At 37.1% G+C, this 26,394-nt stretch overlaps 1 protein-coding gene across 10 annotated transcripts in view; it reads left to right on the top strand.

The window, feature by feature from the left end:
- ATRNL1 (attractin like 1) overlaps positions 1-26,394 on the top strand; it is an 853,525-nt gene that overhangs the window by 34,261 nt on the left and 792,870 nt on the right. For all 10 annotated transcript variants that reach the window (XR_004028677.1, XM_030806602.1, XM_030806597.1 and 7 more), the window contains exons 4-5: positions 606-734; positions 2,342-2,550. Coding sequence is in view for 9 of the 10 variants with exons in the window: in XM_030806602.1 (XP_030662462.1) it covers positions 606-734; positions 2,342-2,550 (338 nt within the window). In the remaining variant the exon portion in view is untranslated. The remainder of the gene's footprint in view (positions 1-605; positions 735-2,341; positions 2,551-26,394) is intronic.

The following is a 26,394-nucleotide window of genomic DNA, read 5'->3' as shown; positions in this document are numbered from 1 at the left end:
GTTAGCAATATTCTGTTTTGGAATAGTTATATATTAATGCAATTTGCATAGATATGCAAAATTAGAAAAACATTAAAGTATATATAGTTTTAAATTTTTTAAAGTAAATATTTTAAATCACCTAGATAAATGTATTGGAAATGTACAGCTATAACTAGAATGTAATTGTAATTGCTTAACTGATGTAGAGTGTCTTCCAGCTTCATCGGATTTTTAAACCAATCAGAATAAGTAAAGGTACAGGGTCTTATTAGAGTAGCAAGGTGACTTTAAGTGAAGTTTTATATGAATTAAGTGGAAGACTACCCTGTAGTAGGATGGATAGCAGGACAAAAAGGAGAAATGAGACATTGCCTTACAAATAGTGATAAGAAAAGAATGGGGTACAGTGGCATGAGAGTAGATTTTAGTGTATTGGCAGCAGTAGTAGAACTAATTTAGTGAGAAATGGATAGGAACTTCTTTTAGATTTATTCTCCTTTTAGTTGCCCATTCTGACGTACAAGCATTACTGATCCTGGTAAGAATATTTCTGAGTAAATTTTATGTGCTTAACAGTCTTACGTGTATCTATACATACAATATTCAGTTTTGTTCTCTTTTAGTGGTTTGATAGTCCCTGAAATAAGGGGCAATGAAACCGTGCCTGAAGTTGTTACTACATCTGGCTATGCACTGTTACATTTTTTTAGTGATGCTGCATATAATCTAACTGGTTTCAACATTTTCTATTCGTAAGTATTTTTTTAAAAATTCCATCTTTTAATGATTCTTGTAATTTAATGTAAAAGAGTTTTTTTGTTTATTTTTGTTAATGTCTTATATACTTAGAAGCAGGCTACTGTGTTAAATTTCAAATTAGTAGGCAGGATCCTTTCTTAGGTACATAAAATCTTAATAATATGCCACAAAATGTGATCTAAGCCTATAAGTTTGGTTGAAAATTAATTATGAAATTTACAATTGTTTTTTGGCAAGTGATTAAGTAAACAAATACTAGTGTAGCTTTACTGGTAGCAACAGATGTGGTGAGACTGCAGGGAGTTGTGAACTGCCTTTCAGTGCTGTAAGGTATATCACTTGTAATTTGAAGAGGATTATGGGAGCTAAGTTTTTGTAGTCTGTATTGCAGAGACTGTACGGAATGCTATACATACATTATGTCATTTAATTACCTTCAATTCTGTCAAGTGGGTATATTTCCCATTGACACATGAGGAAATTGTGGCTTAAGAGTTAAGTGGCTATACCACTATCTCCTCTAAAATAAGAAAAGTAATATTCATTGAAAATCTATTATATGCCTGATACTTTATATACATTTTTATATCTAGAAGACTGAGGGTGAAGTAATGAGAGCTGCTTTCAGATGCTTTCACAGGAATGGCTAGAGAGGAAGTCTATATATTATTTTTTTCTTTTCTTCAGAATGTAGAAATTTTTAACCAGAGAATTTTTCACCAGAAATATTCTAAATATCCTTGAATCAGCAATTTATTATGGAATTTATTTATCCTACAATGTATCCAAGTATGTATGCAAGGGAGAACAAATATATAGTAGAATATAATCACACGGTGGCTCATGCCTGTAATCCCAGCACTTTGAGAGGCCGAGGCGGGCGGATCACGAGGTCAGGAGATCGAGACCATCTTGGCTAACACTGTGAAACCCTGTCTCTACTAAAAATACAAAAAATTAGCCAGGCATGGTGGCGGGCGCCTGTATTCCTAGCTACTTGGGAGGCTGAGGCAGGAGAATGGCGTGAACCCGGGAGGCGGAGCTTGCAGTGAGCCGAGATTGCACCACTGCATTCCAGCCTGGGCGACAGAGCGAGACTCTGTCTCAAAAAAAAAAAAAAAAGTCTTAAAACTAAATATGATAAACATCCCTTTTCTTCCATAAGAGTGTATGGGTGATAGCATGCTCTTTAAATATTATACAACCAAGTTATCTTGACTTCTCATATAGTTTGAATTTTCATGAATTTAATTTTTTTCTGTAAAATATACAATCAAAACATTTGAGTACTTAAGTCTTTACAAACATTTTGCTTGGAACTGTACTGATCCTGCAGATGTTGAGCATGTAGTCGTTAGACATTTGGAGTCTTGGTATCAAAGTAAATCTGTTGAATAAACTAAGACCAACTGCAAATAAATACTAACAATTTCATAAGAGTAAGAGGGTACAGGGTAAGGAATTAAAACTACATTGTGAAATTCTGTTACATTTATAAGCACATAGGACACAGTATAAAAATTATAAAGTTTATGATGTATCAACCAAAATTCTTTTTCAATTACCTTGAATTTGAATATATATGAATTATATTTTACAGAATCAATTCTTGTCCTAACAATTGCTCTGGGCATGGGAGGTGTACAACTAGTGTCTCTGTTCCAAGTCAAGTATATTGTGAATGTGATAAATACTGGAAGGGTGAAGCTTGTGATATTCCTTACTGTAAAGCCAATTGCGGCAGTCCAGATCATGGTTACTGTGACCTGACAGGAGAAAAATTATGTGTCTGCAATGATAGTTGGCAAGGTAAGCACATGTGGTGTGATGGCTTTTGAAACATTGACTCATATATGTAATAGATTAATACAAATTCCACACATTTGTTTCGTTAGAGTTTGCACACTCAAGCCTCATGTATTTACTTTTATTTTTAGAATGTTCAGATTAATAATCAACTTCTTAATAATTTTTTTGTCACAAATAGAATTAATTGTCAAAGATTTTGTCTCCATACTACTTTGAAGGTTAAATGAAGTTATATATGAAACTGAATTGTTAGGTGTGTGATCATTATGGTCTTCTGTAATTTGTTGTTGAATCTCCCCAAATTTGGTGACTTCACTGAATTTAATGTGGTGCATTCAAATTTGATTTATAAGGGTAGTATAAATAGTATATTACAAAAATAAATGTTCAAAGGGACTGCAGTATGTGAAACTTATTTCTTAGGAAAGGCTGACATCTTGTGGCTATTTTAAAAAGAACTAGACTATTTTTAAAAGTATTTTAGCTGCCTATTGCAGAAGTCAGATTCCTAGGAAAGAATTTCTAAGTAATTTTTATAAATATCTATCATCAAAGATTAAGTTTAGACTACAGTGAAGAATGTTGGCTTATTTATCTGTATATAAAATAATAAAAATTGTCATTATGAAATTAAGAGATATGATTAGTTATACATACACCTACCCACCTAGAGCTTACTTTTTGCTAGTTACATTTACATATGAAGAGCTTCCTTTGTACCAACATATTAATCCTGTTGAAATAGGGAAATTTAACTCAATAATTACATAACCTGAAGTACTTGATTATGTGTTACTATAATACAGTGTAATAAATAGTAGCAATAGTTCCCAAGTTAAAAACCAAAGAGAACATACTCTTCATGTAGTTGTATTCATTATTCCTGAGATGACCTTTTCAAAAAAGTGTTGTTGGGTATGTTGAGTACTTACTTAGAGGAATTATTTTAGGCTTTGTGTAAATTATGCCTGTCTTAAACTCATGTTAGTTAGCTCATTAAAAAGTATTAGGTCTGTCAACTGCACAAAAGATCTATGATTTCTTATTAAATCGAATTTGGTTACCAATTGCAATTATGACAGATACAAATTTCTAAATGTTCTATAATTATAGGGACATGTATTTTAAGTGACTCTTTTAATTATTTGTGACTTTTCTTCCCCCCAAAAGTGCCTTGAGATGTAATTTTATTTTCATTTCTGTCATGAAACTAAAATAACTGTCTTTTCTATAGAGACAGTGGTGTATCCATATTATATTTAAGGCCTGAGAAATAGAAATATATCTCATACACACAGTATTTTTCAAACTGGTCTTCAATTACTATTAGTCTCCATCTCATTTCAGCAGTCTTAAAAGCAAATGAGGAATACATTTGTATAATATTCTCTGTGAACAACTCTGTCCCCTTTTCTGTTTTTTACTTACTTTCATTAGTTCTTCTTTGAAATGTTTTATTTTCTGTGAGTCTTGTAATATAGATCTGATTCAAAGTATTAAGAATTTTTTTCTGGCCTTTTTTTTTGGCCTTTTCATATCCTATTATTCTTATCAGTAATGTCCCAAATCATAAGAATTCCTGAATCTAATATGTCTATAAGCAAATGGGAATGGGGAAGCAAATACTGGGTATGTTCACTTTTAAAGCAAAGTTACAAAATCAGTAGTCTAAGAAATACTTGTCTGTGTGTGTGTATGTGTGTGTGTATGCATATATACACATATATTTATAACTACATATATTTTATATGGAGAACAGTGTGAAAGTGCTTTGTAAATTATAAAATGCAGAAATAAGACAATTTTATACCATTTTCTTAATAATTAAGGAAATGATTTCTGAATTGATATGTTTGAAGGAGGGCTTGTAAATGAGATAATCTGGTGTTTTCAAGACAAATTATGTGCAGACTGGTTACTTTGTGCCTCAAACCTGATCCTGATTCTGTATTTAAGGAAGCATAGCTCCAAAGCAGGTAGGATTGTGAGCAAAATCATTTAGGGGAAAATGATGTTTTTATTTCAGATATATATAGAATGGAAAGGAATCAGTGAGGTAAGAAGAAGAGATAGATTTGCTTCTAGGACAAATGGGGAATGATCAAAGAATGAGAGACATTTGAAAATGCGGACTGCCAAGGCAATCTTTATGAGGTTCAAAATCTGGTAGTTTTATACAAGGTGTTATTTAGAACTGGGTTATTTAGGTTAGAGTAACAGATTGTTGTTACCTCCATTATATTTTATCCTTTGTTGTTGCGTGACTTTACTTATTCTGTTTGGCTCTATGCCTAATGTATATTTTTTAAAAATGAGTGTTACCCTCTAGAAACTTGGGTTTTATTAAGATAACACAGAGGAAAAACCAAGCTTTATATTAAGTCCTTTATTTATTTATTTATTTATTTATTTATTTATTTTTATTATACTTTAAGTTCTAGGGCACATGTGCACAATGTGCAGGTTTGTTACATATGTATACGTGTGCCATGTTGGTGTGCTGAACCCATTAACTCGTCATTTACATTAGGTATATCTCCTAATTCTATCCCTCCCCTCTCCCCGCACCCCACAACAGGCCCTGGTGTGTAATGTTCCCCTTCCTGTGTCCAAGTGTTCTCATTGTTCAATTCCCACCTATGAGTGAGAACATGTGGTGTTTGGTTTTTTGTCCTTGTGATAGTTTGCTGAGAATGATGGTTTCCAGCTTCATCCATGTCCCTACAAAGGACATGAACTCATCATTTTTTATGGCTGTATAGTATTCCATGGTGTATATGTGCCACATTTTCTTAACCCAGTCTATCATTGATGGACATTTGGATTGGTTCTAAGTCTTTGCTATTGTGAATAGTGTCACAATAAACATACGTGTGCATGTGTCTTTATAGCAGCATGATTTATAATCCTTTGGGTATATACCCAGTAATGAGATGGCTGGGTCAAATGGTATTTCTAGTTCTAGATCCTTGAGGAATCGCCACACTGTCTTCCACAATGGTTGAACTAGTTTACAGTCCCACCAACAGTGTAAAAGTGTTCCCATTTCTCCACATCCTCTCCAGCACCTGTTGTTTCCTGACTTTTTAATGATCGCCATTCTAACTGGTGTGAGATGGTATCTCATTGTGGTTTTGATTTGCATTTCTCTGATGGCTAGTGATGATGAACATTTTTCATGTGTCTGTTGGCTGCCTAAATGTCTTCTTTTGAGAAGTGTCTGTTCATATCCTTTGCCCATTTTTTGATGGGGTTGTTTGTTTTTTTCTTGTGAATTTGTTTGAGTTCTTTGGCAGATGAGTAGATTGCAAAAATTTTCTCCCATTCTGTAGGTTGCCTGTTCACTCTGATGGTAGTTTCTTTGGCTGTGCAGAAGTTCTTTAGTTTAATTAGATCCCATTTGTCAATTTTGGCTTTTGTTGCCATTGCTTTTGGTGTTTTAGACATGAAGTCCTTGCCCATTCCTGTGTCCTGAATGGTATTGCCTAGGTTTTCTTCTAGGGTTTTTATGGTTTTAGGTCCAACATTTAAGTCTTTAATCCATCTTGAATTAATTTTTGTATAAGGTGTAAGGAAGGGATCCAGTTTCAGCTTTCTACATATGGCTAGCCAGTTTTCCCAGCACCATTTATTAAATAGGGAATCCTTTCCCCATTTCTTGTTTTTGTCAGGTTTGTCAAAGATCAGATGGTTGTAGATGTGTGGTATTATTTTTGAGGGCTCTGTTCTGTTCCATTGGTCTATGTCTCTGTGTTGGTACTAGTACCATGCTATATAGGTTACTATAGCCTTGTAGTATAGTTTGAAGTCAGGTAGCAAATGGAAAACAAAAAAAGGCTTGGGTTGCAATCCTAGTCTCTGATAAAACAGACTTTAAGCCAAGAAAGATCAAAGAGACAAAGAAGGCCATGACATAATGGTAAAGGGATCAATTCAACAAGAAGAGCTAACTATCCTAAATTTATATGCACCCAATACAGGAGCACCCAGATACATAAAGCAAGTCCTTAGAGGCCCACAAAAAGACTTAGACTACCACACAATAATAATGGGAGACTTAAACACCTCACTGTCAACATTAGACAGATCAACGAGATAGAAGGTTAACAAGGATATCCAGGAATTGAACTCAGCTCTGCACCAAGCAGACCTAATAGACATCTACAGAACTCTCCACCCCAAATCGACAGAATATACATTCTTCTCAGCACCACATCACACTTACTCCAAAATTGACCACATAGTTGGAAGTAAAGCTCTCCTCAGCAAATGTGAAAGAACAGAAATTATAACAAGCTGTCTCTCAGACCACAGTGCAATCAAACTAGAACTCAGGATTAAGAAACTCACTCAAAACCGCTCAACTACATGGAAACTGAACAACCTCCTCCTGAATGACTACTGGGTACATAATGAAATGAAGGCCGAAATAAAGATGTTCTTTGAAACCAATGAGAACAAAGACACAACATACCAGAATCTCTGGGACATATTTAAAGCAGTGTGTAGAGGGAAATTTATAGCACTAAATGCCCACAAGAGAAAGCAGGAAAGATCTAAAATAGACACTCTAACATCACAATTAAAAGAACTAGAGAAGCAAGAGCAAACACATTCAAAAGCTAGCAGAAGGCAAGAAATATCTAAGATCAGAGCAGAACTGAAGGAGATAAAGACACAAAAACCCTTCAAAATATCAATGAATCCAGGAGCTGGTTTTTTGAAAAGATCAACAAAATTCATAGACTGCTAGCAAGACTAATAAAGAAGAAAAGAGAGAAGAATCAAATAGATGCAATAAAAAATGATAAAGGGGATATCACCACCGATCCCACAGAGATACACACTACCATCAGAGAATACTATAAACACCTCTACGCAAATGAACTAGAAAATCTAGAAGAAATGGATAATTCCTGGACACATACACCCTCCCAAGACTAAACCAGGAAGAAGTTGAATCTCTGAATAGACCAATAACAGGCTCTGAAACTGAGGCAATAATTAATAGCCTACCAACCAAAAAATGTCCAGGATCAGACGGATTCACAGTAGAATTCTACCAGAGGTACAAGGAGGAGCTGGCACCATTCCTTCTGAAACTATTTCAATCAATAGAAAAAGAAGGAATCCTCCCTAACTCATTTTATGAGGCCAGCATCATCCTGATACCAAAACCTGGCAGAGACACAACAAAAAAAGAGAATTTTAGACCAATATCCCTGATGAACATCAATGCAAAAATCCTCAATAAAATACTGGCAAACCGAATCCAGCAGCACATCAAAAAGCTTATCCACCATGATCAAGTGGGCTTCATCCCTGGGATGCAAGGCTGGTTCAACATATGCAAATCAATAAACGTAATCCAGCATATAAACAGAACCAAAGACAAAAACCACATGATTATCTCAATAGATGCAGAAAAGGCCTTCGACAAAATTCAACAGCCCTTTGTGCTAAAAACTCTCAATAAATTAGGTATTGATGGGACGTATCTCAAAATAATAAGAGCTATTTTTGACAAACCCACAGCCAATATCATACTGAATGGGCAAAAACTGGAAGCATTCCCTTTGAAAACTGGCACAAGACAGGGATGCCCTCTCTCACCACTCCTATTCAACATAGTGTTGGAAGTTCTGGCCAGGGCAATCAGGCAGGAGAAAGAAATAGAGGGTATTCAATTAGGAAAAGAGGAAGTGAAATTGTCCTTGTTTGCAGATGACATGATTGTATATTTAGAAAACCCCATCATCTCAGCCCAAAATCTCCTAAGCTGATAAGCAACTTCAGCAAAATCTCAGGATACGAAATCAAAGTGCAAAAATCACAAGCATTCTTATACACCAATAACATTCAAACAGAGAGCCAAATCATGAGTGAACTCCCATTCACAATTGCTTCAAAGAGAATAAAATACCTAGGAATCCAACTTACAAGGGATGTGAAGGACCTCTTCAAGGAGAACTACAAACCACTGCTCAACGAAATAAAAGAGGACACAAACATGGAAGAACATTCCATGCTCATGAACAGGAAGAATCAATATTGTGAAAATGGCCATACTGCCCAAGGTAATTTATAGATTCAAGGCCATCCCCATCAAGCTACCAATGACTTTCTTCACAGAATTGGAAAAAACTACTTTAAAGTTCATATGGAACCAAAAAAGAGCCCACATTGCCAAGTCAATCCTAAGCTAAAAGAACAAAGCTGGAGGCATCACACTACCTGACTTCAAACTATGTGAAGTCTTGAGTTCCTTCCTAACATTTCTCTTTTGCTTAACCTACCTGGTCTTTGTGTGTCATTTTTTTCTTTGGTTTTTCTTTTTCTTGGAGTTAGGATCTCACTCTGTGGCTCAGGCTAGAGTGCAGTGGCATGATCACAGCTCTTTGCAGCATTGACCTTCCATGCTGAAATGATCCTCCCACCTCAACCTCCTGAGTAGCTGGCACCACAGGTTGCACACTACCATTCCCAGCTAATTACATTTTTTTTTTTTTGTAGAGATGAGGTCTTTCTATGTTGCTCAGGCTGGTCTCAAACTCCTGGGCTCCAGTGATCCTCCCACCTTGGCCTTTAGAGTAGCTGGGACTACTCAAGGGCACACAAGTTTGTTGTATAATATTTAATTTTGTCATAATGTATAGTTGTCAAAGATAATGATATATACATATTAAATATATGACTAAAAGTATAGGGACCTGTGTAGGCTCATCTGCTTCTATGACAGTAAAATAAAAAAAATAGACTTCATTTTTAAGAGTAGTTTGAGGTTCACAGGAAAATTGAGCAGAAGGTACAAAGAATTCCCATTTACCTCCTGCCCCAGTGCATATACAGCTTCTCTCATTATCAGTATCTCCCACCAGAGTGTATATTCCTTACAGTTCATGAGCTCACACTGAGAAATCGTTATCAACCAAAGTCATAGTTTACATTAGGGTTCACTGTTAGTGTTGGACATTCTGTGGGTTTGGACAAATGTATCATTACATGTATCCACCATTATAGTATCAACAGAATGGTTTGTTTAGCCTAAAAACCCCCTATGCTCTGCCTATTCATTCTTTCCTCTCCCTACCCCTGCCAACCACTGCTGTTTTTGCTGTCTCCACAATTTTGCCTTTTCCCAAATATCATATAGTTGTAATCATACAGTATGTAGCTTTTTATGATTGCCCTTTTTGACTTGACAAGGTATGTTTAAGTTTCCTCCATGTCTTTTTATGGCTTGATAGCTAATTCCTTTTCGGCACCGAATAATGTTCCGTTGTGTGGATGTACCACAGTTTGTTTATCCATTCACCTACTGAAGGACATCTTGGTTGCTTCTGTAAAATTTGTTTAAATTTTAATAAGTCACCTGAGGGAAAAAAGCAACTTTGAAAAGCACTGATCTCTTAAAATGGCTTCCAAACATTGGGATAGAAGAGCAACTTTTATAAGACATGAAAGGCAAGATATAACAAATTGAATTCATGTTCACGTGGAAAGAATACAATAGAACAGTAATTTTCAAAGTAGATTCCAAAGTGTGATGTTCCTCCCACCAATTCCTTTCCGAGTAGCTGCATGTTTCTCTGTTTTATATAACTTTTAAAAAATCTGAGGAGGCTGAGGCAAGGAGAATCACTTGAACCCAGGAGGTGGAGGTTGTGAGCCAAGATCGTGCCATTGCACTTCAGCCTGGGCAACAAGAATGAAAATCCATCTCAAAAAAAAACTCTGAATGTTGGGAGGTCTTTGGTTGAAAGCAACAGAAACAATCTGGCTTACTGGAGCAGAAAAGTCAGTTATTGGAAAGTATGCAGAGACAGAGACTGCTGTCTCCCGGCATTCATTCTTCCATTCATTTTAGTAATAGAATTCTCGTTTAGTTCAGCACATGGCCTTCCATCTACATACCAAATTTCTCATGCTGCCTTGCAGCTGGTATGGCTATGTTACTGTATTAGTCTGTTTTATGCTGTTGATAAAGACATACCCAAGACTGGGCAATTTACAAAAGAAAGAGATTTAATGGACTTACAATTCCACATGGCTGGGGAGGCCTCACAATCATGGCAGAAGGTGGAAGGCATGTCTCACATGGCAGCAGACAAGATAAGAGAGCTTGTACAGGGAAGCTCCCCCCTTTTAAAACCATCAGATCTTGTGAGACTTATTCGCTATCATGAGAATAGCATGGGAAAGACCTGCCCCCATGATTCAGTTACCTCCTACTGGGTCCCTCCCACAACACATGGGAATTCAAGATGAGATTTGGGTGGGGACACAGCCAAACCATATCAGTCCGCCCTGGCCCCTCCCACATCTCATGTCCTCACATTTCAAAACCAATGATGCCTTCCCAGCAGTCCCCCGAAGTCGTAACTCATTTCAGCATTAACTCTAAAGTCCTAAGTCTCATCTGAGACAAGGCAAGTCCCTTCTGCCTATGAGCCTGTAAAATCAAAAGCAAGTTAGTTACTTCCTAGATAACAATCGGGGTACAGCCATTGGGTAAATACAGCCATTCCAAATGGGAGAAATTGGCAAAGCAAAGGGCTACAGGTCCCATGCAAGTCTGAAATCCAGCAGGGCAGTCAAACCTTAAAGCTCCAAAATGATCTCCTTTGACTCCAGGTCTCACATGTGGGTCACGCTGATGCAAGAGGTGGACTCCCATGGTCTTGGGCATTGCAGGGTTTAGTCCCGCCTCCCACTTGCTTTCAGGGTCTGGCATTGAGTGTCTGTGGCTTTTCCAGGCACATGGTGCAAGCTGTTGGTGGATCTACCATTCTGGGGTCTCGAGGACAGTGGCCCTCTTCTCACAGCTCCACTAGGTGGTGCCCCAGTAGGGACTCTGTGTGGGGGTCCAAACCTATGTTTCCCTTCTGCACTGCCCTAGCAGAGGTTCTCCATGAGGGCCCTGCCCCTGCAGCAGACTTCTGCCTGGGCATCCAGGCATTTTCATACATCCTCCGAAATCTATGTGGAGGTTCCCAAACCTCAATTTTTGACTTGCATGTACCTGAAGGCTCAACACCACGTGGAAGCTGCCAAGGCCTGGGGCTTTCACCCTCTGAAGCAACATCCAGAACTGTACCTTGGCCCTTTTTAGCCATGGCTGGAGTGGCTGGAATGCAGGGTACCAAGTCCCTAGGCTGCACAGAGCAAGGGGGTCCTGGGCCTGACCTATGAAGCCATCTTTTCCTCGTAGGCCTCTGGGCCTGTAATGGGAGGGGCTGCCGTGAAGACCACTGATATGCCCTGGAGACATTTTCCCCATTGTCTTGGTGATTAACATTCAGCTCCTCATTACTTATGCAAATTTCTGCAGCCAGCTTTCTCCTTATAAAATGGGATTTTCTTTTCTATGGCATTTTCAGGCTGCACATTTTCCAAACTTTTGTGCTGTGTGTCCCTTTTAAAACTGAATGCCTTTAACAGCATCCAAGTCACATCTTGAATGCTTTGCTGCTTAGAAATTTCTTCCACCAGATACCCTAAATCATCTCTCTCAAGTTCAAAGTTCCACAAATCTCTAGGGCAGGGGCAAAATGCCACCAATCTCTGTGCTAAAACAAAACAAGAGTCACCTTTGTTCCATTTCCCAACAAGTTCCTCCTCATCTCCATCTGAGACCACCTCAGCCTGGATTCATTGTCCATATCATTATCAGCATTTTTGTCAAAGTCATTCAACAAGTCTCTAGGGAGTCCACACTTTCCCACATTTTTCTGTCTTCTTCTGAGCCCTTCAAAGCGTTCCAACCTCTGCCTGGTACCCAGTTCCAAAGTCACTTCTACATTTTTGGGTATCTTTTCAGCCGTGCTCCACTCTACTGGTACCAGTTTACTGTATTAGTCTGTTTTCACACTGCTGGTAAAGACATACCTGAGACCAAGCAATATACAAAACAAAGAGATTTAATGGACTTACAGTTCCACATGGTTGCGGAGTCCTCACAATCATGGTGGAAGGTGGAAGGTGGAAGGTGGAAGGTGTCTCTCACATGGCGGCAGACAAGAGAAAAGAGTCTCAGCTCTTGTGAGACTTACTTGCTATCACGAGAAGAGCACAGGAAAGACCTACCCCTATGTTTCAGTTACCTCCTACTGGGTCCCTTCCATAACGTGGGAATTCAAGATGAGATTTGGGTGAGGACACAACCAAACCATATCAGTTACTAAGTTTAGATTGGTAGGATGTGAGCAGAAAATCTGTATGCAAATATTAGATCATTCAGATATTTTCCTATGGCTGATAAATGGCAACAACTATAATAAGTAGCACTGGCCCATTCATCTCTAGAATGTTCATTAGAGAGAAATAAGCTTTTACCTTATTTCAGCAACTTATTTTTCTTCTCTCAACCTGTTCTCTGAATAATACAAAAGGATATTGAGTAGCTCACAGGAGAAATGAGAAGACTGGATAAACTATTGTTGGAAAGAGGCCAGATACAAAGAAAGCCTAGCCTACAGCAAAGATGAAGCCAAAGGAAAGTTTGAGTAGGATATTCTTGTCATTGCCACAGGATCCTGGGTTACTACCACTGGCACCCTTACAGTAGGTACTGCATGCTACAGGAATGGAGAGAAAGAACTGTAAATTGTCTTTACATCTTTGCATCACTTATTAAGACTGAGTCCTGCTTAATAGTATCTGCTTGGCTAAACCTAGGTCTTGTCCATACCGTGGCTGCCTAGAGATACGAAATAGGGAATTTAACTTTTCTGTTATATGTAGTGAAAGAGGTTCTCTTTCTGAACAAACTTCACACAATAAAGGATTCTCCCAAACATAGGAAAGGAGATTCAAATGATTGAGATTCCCAAACAAATAAAAAATTCAAATAATATATTTTTAAGTATAGATTGTTACCATAATTAACAAGGAATGGGCTAATTTGTTCTCTCATGTCTACTCAGAGAAACTTTGCAATGTGGACTAGATGTAGGAGTAGACAGGTTAAGAGACAAACCAGCAGGCTTCAGCATACAATTTTTTCTTAATGTATTACAACAGATTTTTTTTCCCTATTCTACAGAGAACAGTGAAAAACAGGTCACCATCATTTATATATAAGACAGTTGCTTAACAATTATCAAATTGTTCCTGTTCCTTTTCTATTCCAGAATGTCCTGCTCAATCCTATTGCTTGATTCTTTTAAATGTCTTCAGGACATTTTTATGTTTTTAGTATTCCTTTTTAATTCAATTCAGGTACAGTTCTCATCTAAGGATTGAAGTTGGCTGTTTTAAACTCTTAAATTATTGATTGAAATACAGTATCTGGAAATGTAAATCATGTAATTTAATAGTTTTGTTGCATAGTGCCTCTGATCTTTATTTAAAGTCACACTTTATTGTAACTTACTCCAGTTTCTCAGATGCTCTTTGTCCCTCACTATCTCAAGACCTTTCTTAATCCCAAAGTTCTTCCTAGAAAACCCTTACCCCATTCATATTCTAAGTCCAGGTCAAATCCCCCTGTAATATGCTGTCATAGGACCCTATCTTTTAAATTTGTATCATTTATCACAGTTTATAATTATGTGCTTGTATGATTCGTTGATTATCTTTCCCAGTGGAATATAAACTCCAAGAAGTTAAGAATGATTATGTTTTGATCATCTTTGGATTTCCAGAACCTAATATAGTGCATGGCAGGTACTAGCCACTTGAATGTGTTGTTGTTATTGAATGAATGAATTAGAAATGTATTAGTTTACTAGTATAGTGATATGTAGACATTCAATTAGAGATGTTTTATAAAATTATTACTCTAATAAACTATGTTATTTACTTCCTGTATAATTACTTCTGAACATTGAGAGAAGCAATTGAATCTGAACATTTAAAATGTTATTTTATCAAGCATTGGTTCTTGGAATCTTGGTCTTACTTTGTTTCAATCCTTTGGTTTTAGATTTTAACATTTACCATTGGGTGGCAGTATTGACTACCAGAAAACGCACTTAAACTCTGGCATTCAAGTTGTAAAAACTTGGTAGTTCTGTTTGACTTGGAAAAATGTAAAATCTTTCAACTCAAACTCATGAATATTTTATCTGAAGTATTTTATCTGGGTTAGTCATATAACATATAAGGACATATTTAGTTATTTTAGGATAGTATACACATGAGATTATAGTTGCCTTGAAGAAATTCACAAAGTAGCTTACATTTTCCTTTAGAAATATAATAATAATGAACACGGTCAATCTATTTCTTCTCTTTTAACTTTGAGGAGGTAGAAGTGACAGGTAATGCATTTAATTCCGTTAAATTCTTCCCACTTAGCAAAAACAGCAGATCTGACTTTTTTGTGAGAGCTAGTAAAATTAAATTTTTACTCTTAACCTACTAAGAAAGTTGACTGTTTAAAAATAAAAGCAGCATTAACATGTATATATGACAGCCCTTTTTCATGAATTCATTTATTTATCTTTTTCATTTATTAATGTAACAGTTTTTTTTTTTTTTTTTGAACTTCTGTTAAGTGCTAGGCACTGCTCTAGGTCCTTGGGATACATCATGGAACAAAGAAGACAAAGATCCTTGTGGAACTTACATTCAAGCTAGGAGAGACAGACCCTAAATAATAAATATACATTATATAGTATGTTAGAAGGTGATAAGTACAACGGAAAATTAAAGTAGAACAGAAAAAGAGGAATAGAAAGATCTGGGGGTTACATTTAAAATATGATGGTATGCTTAGGTTTTATTGAGAAGATGACATGTGAGAAAAGACTTCCAGCGAGAGACTTAAACCATATAGATATCTAGGGGAAGAACATTCTAGGCAGAGACCTGTCAGTTCAAAGACCCTAAGGCAAGAGCAAGCCAGGTGTGCATGAGGACCAGTAGAAAGGCCATTGTGGCTGGAATTGAATTACTGATGGGGAGATTAGTCAGATATGTGTAACTTCTCTAAGTTACACAACAAGGGAGATGGTTGGGATGTGGAATTAAGGGTTGCTGGAGGGGATGGAGATCCATGAAGGATGGAGCTATATCAGCTAAATATTCTCAGCTTTGTAGACCATTGTAAGGATTTTGACTCTTACCCTAAGTGAAATGAGGGAGTCATTGAAGGATTTTGAGCAGAAGATTAATATTATATGGCTTAGTTTTATAAAGCTCCTATTGGTTTCCACCTGAGAATAGACTGTAGTAGCAGTGTACCAGTTCAGAGGCTACTGCTATAATCTAGGTGAAAGATGATGATGATGGTAGCTTGGACAGGTTGGTAGCGATGGAGGTGGTGACAATTGCTTGAATACTGAATGTGATTTTAATGCAGGATTAATAGGATTTGCTGATGATCTAGATGTGGGGGGTGAGGGAAAGAAGAGTCAAAGATGACTAAGGTTTTTGGTTTGAGCAAATGGAAAGACAGAGTTGTCATCAACTAATATGAGGAAGATTTTAGGAAGAATATTTGGTTATGGTATGCCAAGTTAGAGATGTCTTTGAGATATCCAAAAGGAGATAGTGAGGAGGCAGTTGGATATATGGGTCTGGAAATTGATGGAGAGAGATCTGTACTGTAGATATAAATTTGGAGGTAGTTGGCTTAAATATTAAATTGGAAACCATTGATGAAATTGGATGAGATTACCAGGAAAGTTAGCATAGAGAGAGAGAATAGAACCAAAGACTGAACTGTAGGTCACAACAAAATTCAGAGTATTCTGTGCTAGGCATATAAATTCCCTTCTTAGATAAGCTTGCCTTATGTTGAACTATTTATAACCACTTATTTTGTTGCCTCTGACTTCATAAGATTTTGTTGCCTCTGACTGTGTAGGACAATGTAAAATGAACAAATCCTGCTCTCAATATAGCTAATTCTACATTTGTCATTTTCAGCTGATCAGAACCAAGGTCTTAAATCTTTCTTGGGATTTTTTTTAATAGTGTGTATTGCCCTGTCCATACTCTTAACATGGTTTATCAATTTTCTTCAAAGCATAATGTCTTAGCTCAGGCTGCTATAAAAAAATACCACAGATTAGGTTGCTTAAACAATAGGCATTTATTTCTCACAGTTCTGGAGACCGGAAGTCCAATACCAGGGTGCCATCATGGTGAGGGCCATCTTCCTGGCCCTCTCACTCTGCCACGTAAAGATAGAACAAGATGACTGCCTTTTTGTTCTATCCTTATATGGCAGAGAGAAGGGGAGGAGGAGAGAGCGAGAGCAAGAGAGAGCCAGAGAGAGAGAGAGGGAGAGAGAATGCGCACAAGAGTGCGAACATGTGAGAGCTGGAGAGAGTGAACAAGCTCTCTGGTCTCTCTTTGTAAGGCACTGATCTCACCATGAGGAACCTACCCTGATAACCTTATCTAAATCTAATTACCTGTCCAGAGCCCCACCTACTAATACTATCACTTTGGGAGTTAGGGTTTCAACATATAAATTTTGAAGGGTCATAAGCATTCAGCCCATAATATGAGAATTTTTTTTTTTTTTTTTGAGACAGAGCCTTGCACTGCCACCTGGGCTGGAGTGCAGTGGCATTGTCTCGGCTCACTGCAACCTCCGCCTCCCAGTTTCAAGCGATTCTCCTGCCTTAGCCTCCCAAGTAGCTGGGATTACAGGCACCCGCCACCAAGCCCGGCTGATTTTTTTTTTTGTTTTTTTTTTTTTTGAGATGGAGTCTCACTCTGTCGCCCAGGCTGGAGTGCAGTGGCGCGATCTCGGCCCACTGCAAGCTCCGCCTCCTGGGTTTAGGCTATTCTCCTGCCTCAGCCCCTCGAGTAGCTGGGACTACAGGCGCCTACCACCACGCCTGTCTAATTTTTTGTATTTTTTAGTAGAGACGGGGTTTCATCGTGTTAGCCAGGATGGTTTCCATCTCCTGACCTCGTGATCCGCCTGCCTTAGCCTCCCAAAGTGCTGGGATTACAGTCGTGAGCCACTGCACCCAGCCAATTTTTTGTATTTTTAGTAGAGACGGGGTTTCACTATGTTGGCCAGGCTGGTCTCAAACTCCTGATCTCGTGGTCCGCCCGCCTCAGCTGCCCAAAGTGCTGGGATTACAGGTGTGAGCCACCGTGCCCGGGCCATGAAAATTCTTAGAATGAGTGTTTCTTAATGTTATTTCTATTTATGGAGGAACTCTTCTCTATTCACAATTAAAGTTATCTTGGGAAAGTCAATTAACTATCTGGTTATAAATTTCATTATTTATACAAAGAGATTATTTGCCCTTGTCTGAGTCTTGGGATGATAACCTGATCAAAGTGAATTGAAATAGTGTCTGCTGTATATGGTTGACTGGCTGATATTACAGTAGCAGTTTCCTTTTTAGTAAGTAGACATTTTGTAATAGTTTGATTTAGTAAGATCTTCTGTTTGCAATGAGATTCAGTACCTTTTATTAATAAAAAAATTGAATTTGTGAATAATATTTATATATTAGGCAACTAGTTACATATTCTGTGAGCATTATACATGCACCAGTCTAATAAAATGGGCAGTTTAACTTTTGTAACCTAGAAGAAATTTTGACATACATGCTTTCATTATTTTATAATTTATTATTTTAGATGTTTTTGAAATATGATTTTGACAGTTACGATTATTCAAAAAATTGGTCTTTAAAATTTTTGAAGTTAGTCTTTTCTAAGCATACATATTTTGATAATACCAGGAGTTTTCAAAATGTGTGCTGCAAGGGTTATATAAGGAGATGGGTTGGGGTAGGATGGAAGATAAGTGACTCTTCCTTTTCTGCCTCAACCATAGTGTCATCACTTTGCAATATTTTACATATTGAGATTCCTTGTAAAACTTTGTTTTAAGCCTTCTGCAGCCCAAAAAGAGTAAATTGGAAACCATTGATCTTTAAACAAGAGGGCAATTTGTTTCCATGCTACAATAGCATCATTGACCAAAACTGTAAGAGCCAAGTATTCTTGGAACAGATCTAGTATAATGATTACCACTCACACAATTCATTGTCTTATAAAATTAACAGATTGTCAGAATAGTTGTAGATATTTAAAATAGACAAAAGTTAATACCTGGCCTTTGGAGATTGATTTTTATGGGTCTAGAACATGTGTAGAATACTTTGGATACTGTAACAAAATCAAATTTTTAAAATGATGTTAGAAGAGAGAACTCTTGCATTGAAATCTTGTTTTGACTTTTATTGGAGAACTTCAGATTCAGTACACACTAAATCATAAGACTATTTCTGGAATGATTACAATAAGCTACATTTACCCCTCTTGCTCTTAAAATCTTTATTCCCAGCATATCTTCCCCTTCTTATTAACAATCCAGTTTCTTTTGAGAAATTGCCTTTTGCTAATGTAGCATAGTCTTGCTGGGATGAAAAAACCCAGGTACCTGTCTATTCTAAGTTTGATTTTTCTCTTTGAAAAACTCTCTGAATTTCTACATATTTTTTCAATACAGTCCCATTTTCCCTTAAGCTAGCCAAATTAGTTTCTGTGACTCACATGTAAGAAAACGAACTGAAGTACCACTTTAGAGATACTGTTAGAGTGCGTTTTTTTTTTTTTCTGGTTATTAGACTTCTTTAAAATATCCAAAATTATATCAGCAACCTGCATTTGGTATAGTTCAAAGTTAGCAATATTTATTTAATGTGTTCAGTTGAAAACTGCAAAAAGAAAATAAATATAGTTGGCTCTTTAAACATGCACCACTTTAACAGTAAAATAAATGCTTTTTTCATGGTAGTATAGATTAAATATAAATTAAGGGTATGAGCCAAAACTGCATCAAAAAGTCTAAAATCCTGGAGTGAGATTATTTTTTGCTTACTTTACCTTTTACTTATTGTTTATTGATACATAATATTTTCGTATTTATGGGGTATATGTGAGTATTTGTTATCCACATTGAATGTGTAATGATGAAGTCAGGGTATTTGGGGTATTCTTCACTTTTGAGTATTTATCATTTCTGTGTTGAGAGCATTTCAAGTGCTGTTTTCTAACTACTTAGAAATATACAGTACATTGTTGCCAACTATAGTTACCCTACACTGCCATTGAATACTATAATTTGTATCTTCTAACTATATGTTTGTATCCATTAGCCAATGTCTGTCCTTCTCCCCTACCCGCACAGACACCCTGTCCAGCCTCTGGTATCCATCATTCTATTCTATACCTCCATGAGATCAACTCTTTTAACTCCCACATGTGAGTGAGAACTTACGATATTTGTCTTTTTGTGGCTGGCTTATTTCACTTAACATAATGATCTCCAATTCCATCCATGTTGCTACAAATGACATGATTTCATTCTTTTTTTTTTTTTTGTGGGTGACTAGCATTCCATTATGTATATACACTATATTTTCATTATCCTTTTGTCTGTTGAGGGACACTTAGGTTGATTCCATATCTTTGCTATTGTGAATAGTGCTGCAATAAATATGTGAGTACAGGTATCTCTCTGTTATAGTGACTTTGTCTCCTTTGGATAAATACCTAGTAGTGGGATTGCTGGATCATATGATAGTTCTAAGTTTTTTGAGAAGTTTCCATACTGTTTACCATAGTGGCTGTACTAATTTACATCCCTACCAACACTGTATTAAGAGTTCCCTTTTCTCTGAATCCTTGCCAGCATCTGTTATTTTTAGTCTTTTTAATAATAACCATTTTAACTAAGATGATATCTCATTGTGGTTTTCGATTGGCAAATTCCCTGGTGATTGGTGATGTTAAACTATTTTTCATGTACTTGTTGGCCATTTGTAAGTCTTCTTTTGAGAAATGACTTCATGACCTTTGCCCGCTTTTAAATAGGATTATTTGTTTACTGTTCAGTTGTTTGATCTCCTTGTATATCCTGGATTTTAGGTCCCTGTCAGTAACATAGTTTTCAAATATTTTCTCCCATCCTGCAGGTTTTCTGTTCACTTTGTGGATTGTTTCCTTTGCTGTGCAGAAGCTTTTTAGTTGATTATAGTCTAATTTGTCTATTTTTATTTTTGTTGCCTGTGCTTTTGAGGTCTTAGCCAAAGAATCTGTGCCTAGATCAGTGTCTCGAAGCATTTTGCCTATGTTTTCTTCTAGTAGTTTGATAATTTTGGGTCTTAGGGTTTAAGTCTTTAATCCATTTTGAGTTTATTTTTGTATATGGTGAGAGATAAGGGGTGTAGTTTCATTCTTCTGCGTGTGAATATCCAGTATTCCCAGCACAATTTATTGAAGAGACTGTGCTTTCTCCGATGTATGTTCTTGGTGTCTTTGAAATCAGTGAGTATAAATATGCAGATTTATTCTTTCACTATTATGTTTCATTGATCTATGTGTCTGGTTTTGTACCAGTACCATGCTGTTTTGGTTATTCTAGCCTTGTAATATATTTTGAAGTCCAGTGGTGTGATACCTTCAGCCTTATTCTTCTTGCTCAGGATTTCTTTGGCTATTGGCCTCTTTTTTGGTTCCATATGAATTTTAGAATTGTTTTTTCTAATTATGTGAAAAATGACTATGGTAGTTTGCATTGACTGTAGGTTGCTTTGGGTAGTATGGTCATTTTAACAATATTAATTCTCCCAATCCATGTACATGAGATGCCTTTCCATTTGTTTGTGTCCCCTTCAATTTCTTTCTTCTGTGTTTTGTAGTTTTCCTATAGAGATTGTCCATGTGCTTGGTTAAATATATTTCTAGGTATTTTATTTTTTTGTAGCTATTGTATTGCCTTCTTGATTTCTTTCTCAGCTAGTTCATTATTTGTGTATAGAAATGCTACAGATTTTTGTATGTTGGTTTTGTAACCTGCAACTTTACTGAATTCGTTTATTAGATTTAAGAGTTTTTTGGCGGAGTCTACAGGTTTTCTACATATAAGATTATATCATCAGCAAAGAGTGGCAATTTGACTTCCTCTTTTCCAGTTTGGATGCCTTTTCTTTCTTTCTCTTGCCTAATTTCTCTGGCTAGGACTTGAAGTAGTATATTGATTAGGTGGGGAAAGTGGACATCTTTGTCTTCCTCCAGTTCTTAGAGAAAAAGCTTTCAGTTTTTCTCCATTTGGTATTGAAGTAGCATCGTTTGTCTGGGGAAATAGCCGAGGTTTGTTGTCTCATGCTAAGGAAATCGAAGACGTGGACACACAATGAGTGGGTTTAAGAGCAAAAGTTTAATAGGCAAAGTAAAGAAGAGAAAAGCTCCCCTGTGCAGAGAGAGTGGGGTTCTGAATGGATCTCCCCCTTTGAGGCCGGATGCGGTCGTTTTTTTTTTTTAGAATCTGACTCTGTCGCCCAGGCTGGAGTGCAGTGACGCAATCTCGGCTCACTGCAACATCTGCCTCCCAGGTTCAAGTGATTCTCCTGTCTCAGCCTCCTGAGTAACTGGGACTACAGGTGTGCACCACCACACCCAGCTAATTTTTGTATTTTTAGTAGAGATGAGGTTTCGCCATGTTGGCCAGGCTAGTCTCACCTCCTGACCTCAGGTGATCCACCTGCCTTGGCCTCCCAAAGTGCTGGGATTACAGGCGTAAGCCACTGTGCCTGGCTGTGGTTGATTTTATAGAGGGGCTTTTGGAGGTGGTGTCTGATTTACATAGGGCCCAGAGGATTGGTTGGACCAGGTGTACCAGCGGTAATAGGCTGGCCATCCCACCCTAATCTTTTATTATACAGATGGGGTCTTTTCCTGGCCAGTGTAGGACGCCTGCACACATGGCGATGAAAGGGAAGAGAAAATCTCCATGTTGAATATACCTGGCTTCCAGGTATTCCTTTTCTGTTGGCACAGCTTCCAGCATTCCAGCTTGCTTATCTATGCTTGCAGCGTGATTTTTCAGGCTGCTTTTTGTTAGAAAAGAAATGATTTTGGGGCTGCTTTTTATTAAAAGGAAATTCCACTGAGGACTCTTTTACCCTTACTAACTACCTAAATAATTTCTTTTTAACTCCTGTAACAGTATGATATTAACTGTGGGTTTGTCGTATATGGCCTTTTTTATATCTGGGTATGTTCCTTTCGTGCTTAGTTTGTTGAGAGTTTTTATTGTGAAGGGATGTTGAGCTTTTATCAAATGCTTTTTCTGCATCTGTTGACATGATAATATGATTTTTGTTCTTCATGTTGCTCATATGATATATCACATTTATTGACTTGCATATGTTGAGCCATCCTTGCATCCCTGGGATAAATCTCACTTGATCATGGTTTATTATTTTTTTTAATATGCTGCTGGATTTGGTATTTTTTGAGTATCTTTGCATCTGTGTTCATTAGGGATGTTGGCCTCTAAATATTTTTTCTTGATTCAATCTTGGTAGGATGTATGTGGCTAGGAATTTGTGGATTTTCTCTGTGTTTTACAGTTTGTTAGTGTATAGTTATTTATAATAATTTTTGATAATCTTATGTATTTCTGTGGTATCAGTTGTAATGTGTCCTTTTTCATTTCTGATTTTTTTGATTTGGGTTTTCTCAATTTTGTTGTTGTTATTGCTTAATCTAGCAAGTGGTTTCTTGGTTTTGTTTATGTTTTTAAAAACCCATCTTTTCATATTGATCCTTTGTATTTTTTTTCCACCTCTATTTCATTTAGTTCTGCTTTGATCTTTATTATTTATCTTCTTCTAGTAAGTTTGGGTTTGGTTTATTCTTACTTTTCTAGTTCTTTGAGGTGCATCATTAGTTTATTTTAAACCTTTCTGCTTTTTTGACATGGGTACTTATTGCTGTAAACTTCCTTCTTAGCATTGCTTTTGCTGTATCCAATAGCTTTTAGTATGTTGTTTTGATTTTCATCTGTTTCAAAAAATTTTTTTATTTTCTCTTTAATTTATTCTTTAATCCTTTGATCATTTAGGAACATGTTTTTAAATTTGCATGTATTTGTACAGTTTCCAAAGTTCCTCTTTTCATTGATTTCTAGTTTTATTTCATTGTGGTTTCACAAGGCATGATTTAGATTAAAAAAAAAATTTTTTTTTTATACTTTAAGTTCTAGGACACATGTGCACAACGTGCAGGTTTGTTACATAGGTATACATGTGCCATGTTGGTGTGCTGAACCCATTAACTCGTCATTTACATTAGGTATATCTCCTAATGCTATCCCTCCCCGATTCCCCCACCCCACAACAGGCCCTGGTGTGTGATGTTCCCCTTCCTGTGTCCAAGTGTTCTCATTGTTCAATTCCCACCAATGAGTGAGAACATGCAGTGTTTGGTTTTCTGTCCTTGTGATAATTTGCTCAGATGATGGTTTCTAGCTTCTTCCGTGTCCCTACAAAGAACATGAACTCATCCTTTTTTATGGCTGCATAGTATGCCATGGTGTATATGTGCCACATTTTCTTAACCCAGTCTATCATTGATGGACATTTGGATTGGTTCCAAGTCTTTGCTATTGTGAATAGTGCCACAATAAACATACGTGTGCATGTGTCTTTATAGCAGCATGATTTATAATCCTTTGAGTATATACCCAGTAATGGGATGGCTGGGTCAAATGGTATTTCTAGTTCTAGATCCTTGAGGAATCGCTACACTGTCTTCCACAATGGTTGAACTAGTTTACAGTCCCACCAACAGTGTAAAAGTGTTCCTATTTCTCCACATCCTCTCCAGCACCTGTTGTTTCCTGACTTTTTAATGATCGCCATTCTAACTGGTGTAAGATGGTATCTCACTGTGGTTTTGATTTGCATTTCTCTGATGGCGAGTGATGATGAGCATTTTTTCATGTGTCTGTTGGCTACATAAATGTCTTCTTTTGAGAAGTGTCTGTTCATATCCTTTGCCCACCTTTTGATGGGGTTGTTTGTTTTTTTCTTATAAGTTTGTTTGAGTTCTTCGTAGATTCTGGATATTAGCCCTTTGCCAGATGAGTAGATTGCAAAAACTTTCTCCCATTCTGTAGGTTGCCTGTTCACTCTGATGGTAGTTTCTTTTGCTGTGCAGAAGCTCTTTAGTTTAATTAGATCCCATTTGTCAATTTTGGCTTTTGTTGCCATTGCTTTTGGTGTTTTAGACATGAAGTCCTTGCCCATGCCTATGTCCTGAATGGTATTGCCTAGGTTTTCTTCTAGGGTTTTTATGGTTTTAGGTCCAACATTTAAGTCTTTAATCCATCTTGAATTAATTTTTGTATAAGGTGTAAGGAAGGGATCCAGTTTCAGCTTTCTACATATGGCTAGCCAGTTTTCCCAGCACCATTTATTAAATAGGGAATCCTTTCCCCATTTCTTGTTTTTGTCAGGTTTGTCAAAGATCAGATGGTTGTAGATGTATGGTATTATTTCTGAGGGCTCTGTTCTGTTCCATTGGTCTATATCTCTGTTTTGGTACCATTACCATGCTGTTTTGGTTACTGTAGCCTTGTAGTATAGTTTGAAGTCAGGTAGCGTGATGCCTTGAGCTTTGTTCTTTTGGCTTAGGATTGTCTTGGCAATGCGGGCTCTTTTTTGGTTCCATATGAACTTTAAAGTAGTTTTTTCCAATTCTGTGAAGAAAGTCATTGGTAGCTTGATGGATGGCATTGAATCTATAAATTACCTTGGACAGTATGGCCATTTTCAGGATATTGATTCTTCCTGTCCATGAGCATGGAATGTTCTTCCATTTGTTTGTGTCCTCTTTTATTTCGTTGAGCAGTGGTTTGTAGTTCTCCTTGAAGAGGTGCTTCACAACCCTTGTAAGTTGGATTCCTAGGTATTGTATTCTCTTTGAAGCAGTTGTGAATGAGAGTTCACTCATGATTTGGCTCTCTGTTTACATGTTATTGGTACATAAGAATGCTTATGATTTTGGCACATTGATTTTGTATCCTGAGACTTTGCTGAAGTTGCTTATCAGCTTAGGAGATTTTGGGCTGAGACGATGGGGTTTTCTAAATATACAATCATGTCATCTGCAAACAGGGACAATTTGACTTCCTCCTTTCCTAATTGAATACCCTCTATTTCTTTCTCCTGCCTGATTGCCCTGGCTAGAACTTCCAACACTATGTTGAATAGGAGTGGTGAGAGAGAGCATCCCTGTCTTGTGCCAGTTTTCAAAGGGAATGCTTCCAGTTTTTGCCCATTCAGTATGATATTGGCTGTGGGTTTGTCAAAAATAGCTCTTATTATTTTGAGATACGTCCCATCAATACCTAATTTATTGAGAGTTTTTAGCACGAAGGGCTGTTGAATTTTGTCGAAGGCCTTTTCTGCATCTATTGAGATAATCATGTGGTTTTTGTCTTTGGTTCTGTTTATATGCTGGATTACGTTTATTGATTTGCATATGTTGAACCAGCCTTGCATCCCAGGGATGAAGTCCACTTGAACATGGTGGATAAGCTTTTTGATATGCTGCTGGATTCGGTTTGCCAGTATTTTATTGAGGATTTTTGCATCGATATTCATCAGGGAGATTGATCTAAAATTCTCTTTTTTCTTTTAATATATATATATATTTTTTATTTTTATTATTATACTTTAGGTTTTAGGGTACATGTGCACAATGTGCAGGTTTGTTACATATGTATCCATGTGCCATGTTGATTTCCTGCACCCATTAACTCGTCATTTAGCATTAGGTATATCTCCTGATGCTGTCCTTCCCCCCTCCCCCAACCCTACAACAGTCCCCGGAGTGTGATGTTCCCCTTCCTGTGTCCATGAGTTCTCATTGTTCAATTCCCACCTATGAGTGAGAACATGCGGTGTTTGGTTTTTTGTTCTTGCGATAGTTTACTGAGAATGATAATTTCCAGTTTCATCCATGTCCCTACAAAGGACATGAACTCATCATTTTTTATGGCTGCATAGTATTCCATGGTGTATATGTGCCATATTTTCTTAATCCAGTCTATCGTTGTTGGATATT

Source organism: Nomascus leucogenys, chromosome 3, assembly GCF_006542625.1.
Source record: "Nomascus leucogenys isolate Asia chromosome 3, Asia_NLE_v1, whole genome shotgun sequence".
Taxonomy (NCBI): Eukaryota; Metazoa; Chordata; class Mammalia; order Primates; family Hylobatidae; genus Nomascus; species Nomascus leucogenys.
Note: the sequence above shows the minus strand (reverse complement) of the source record. Positions and strands in the feature narration are given on the sequence as shown.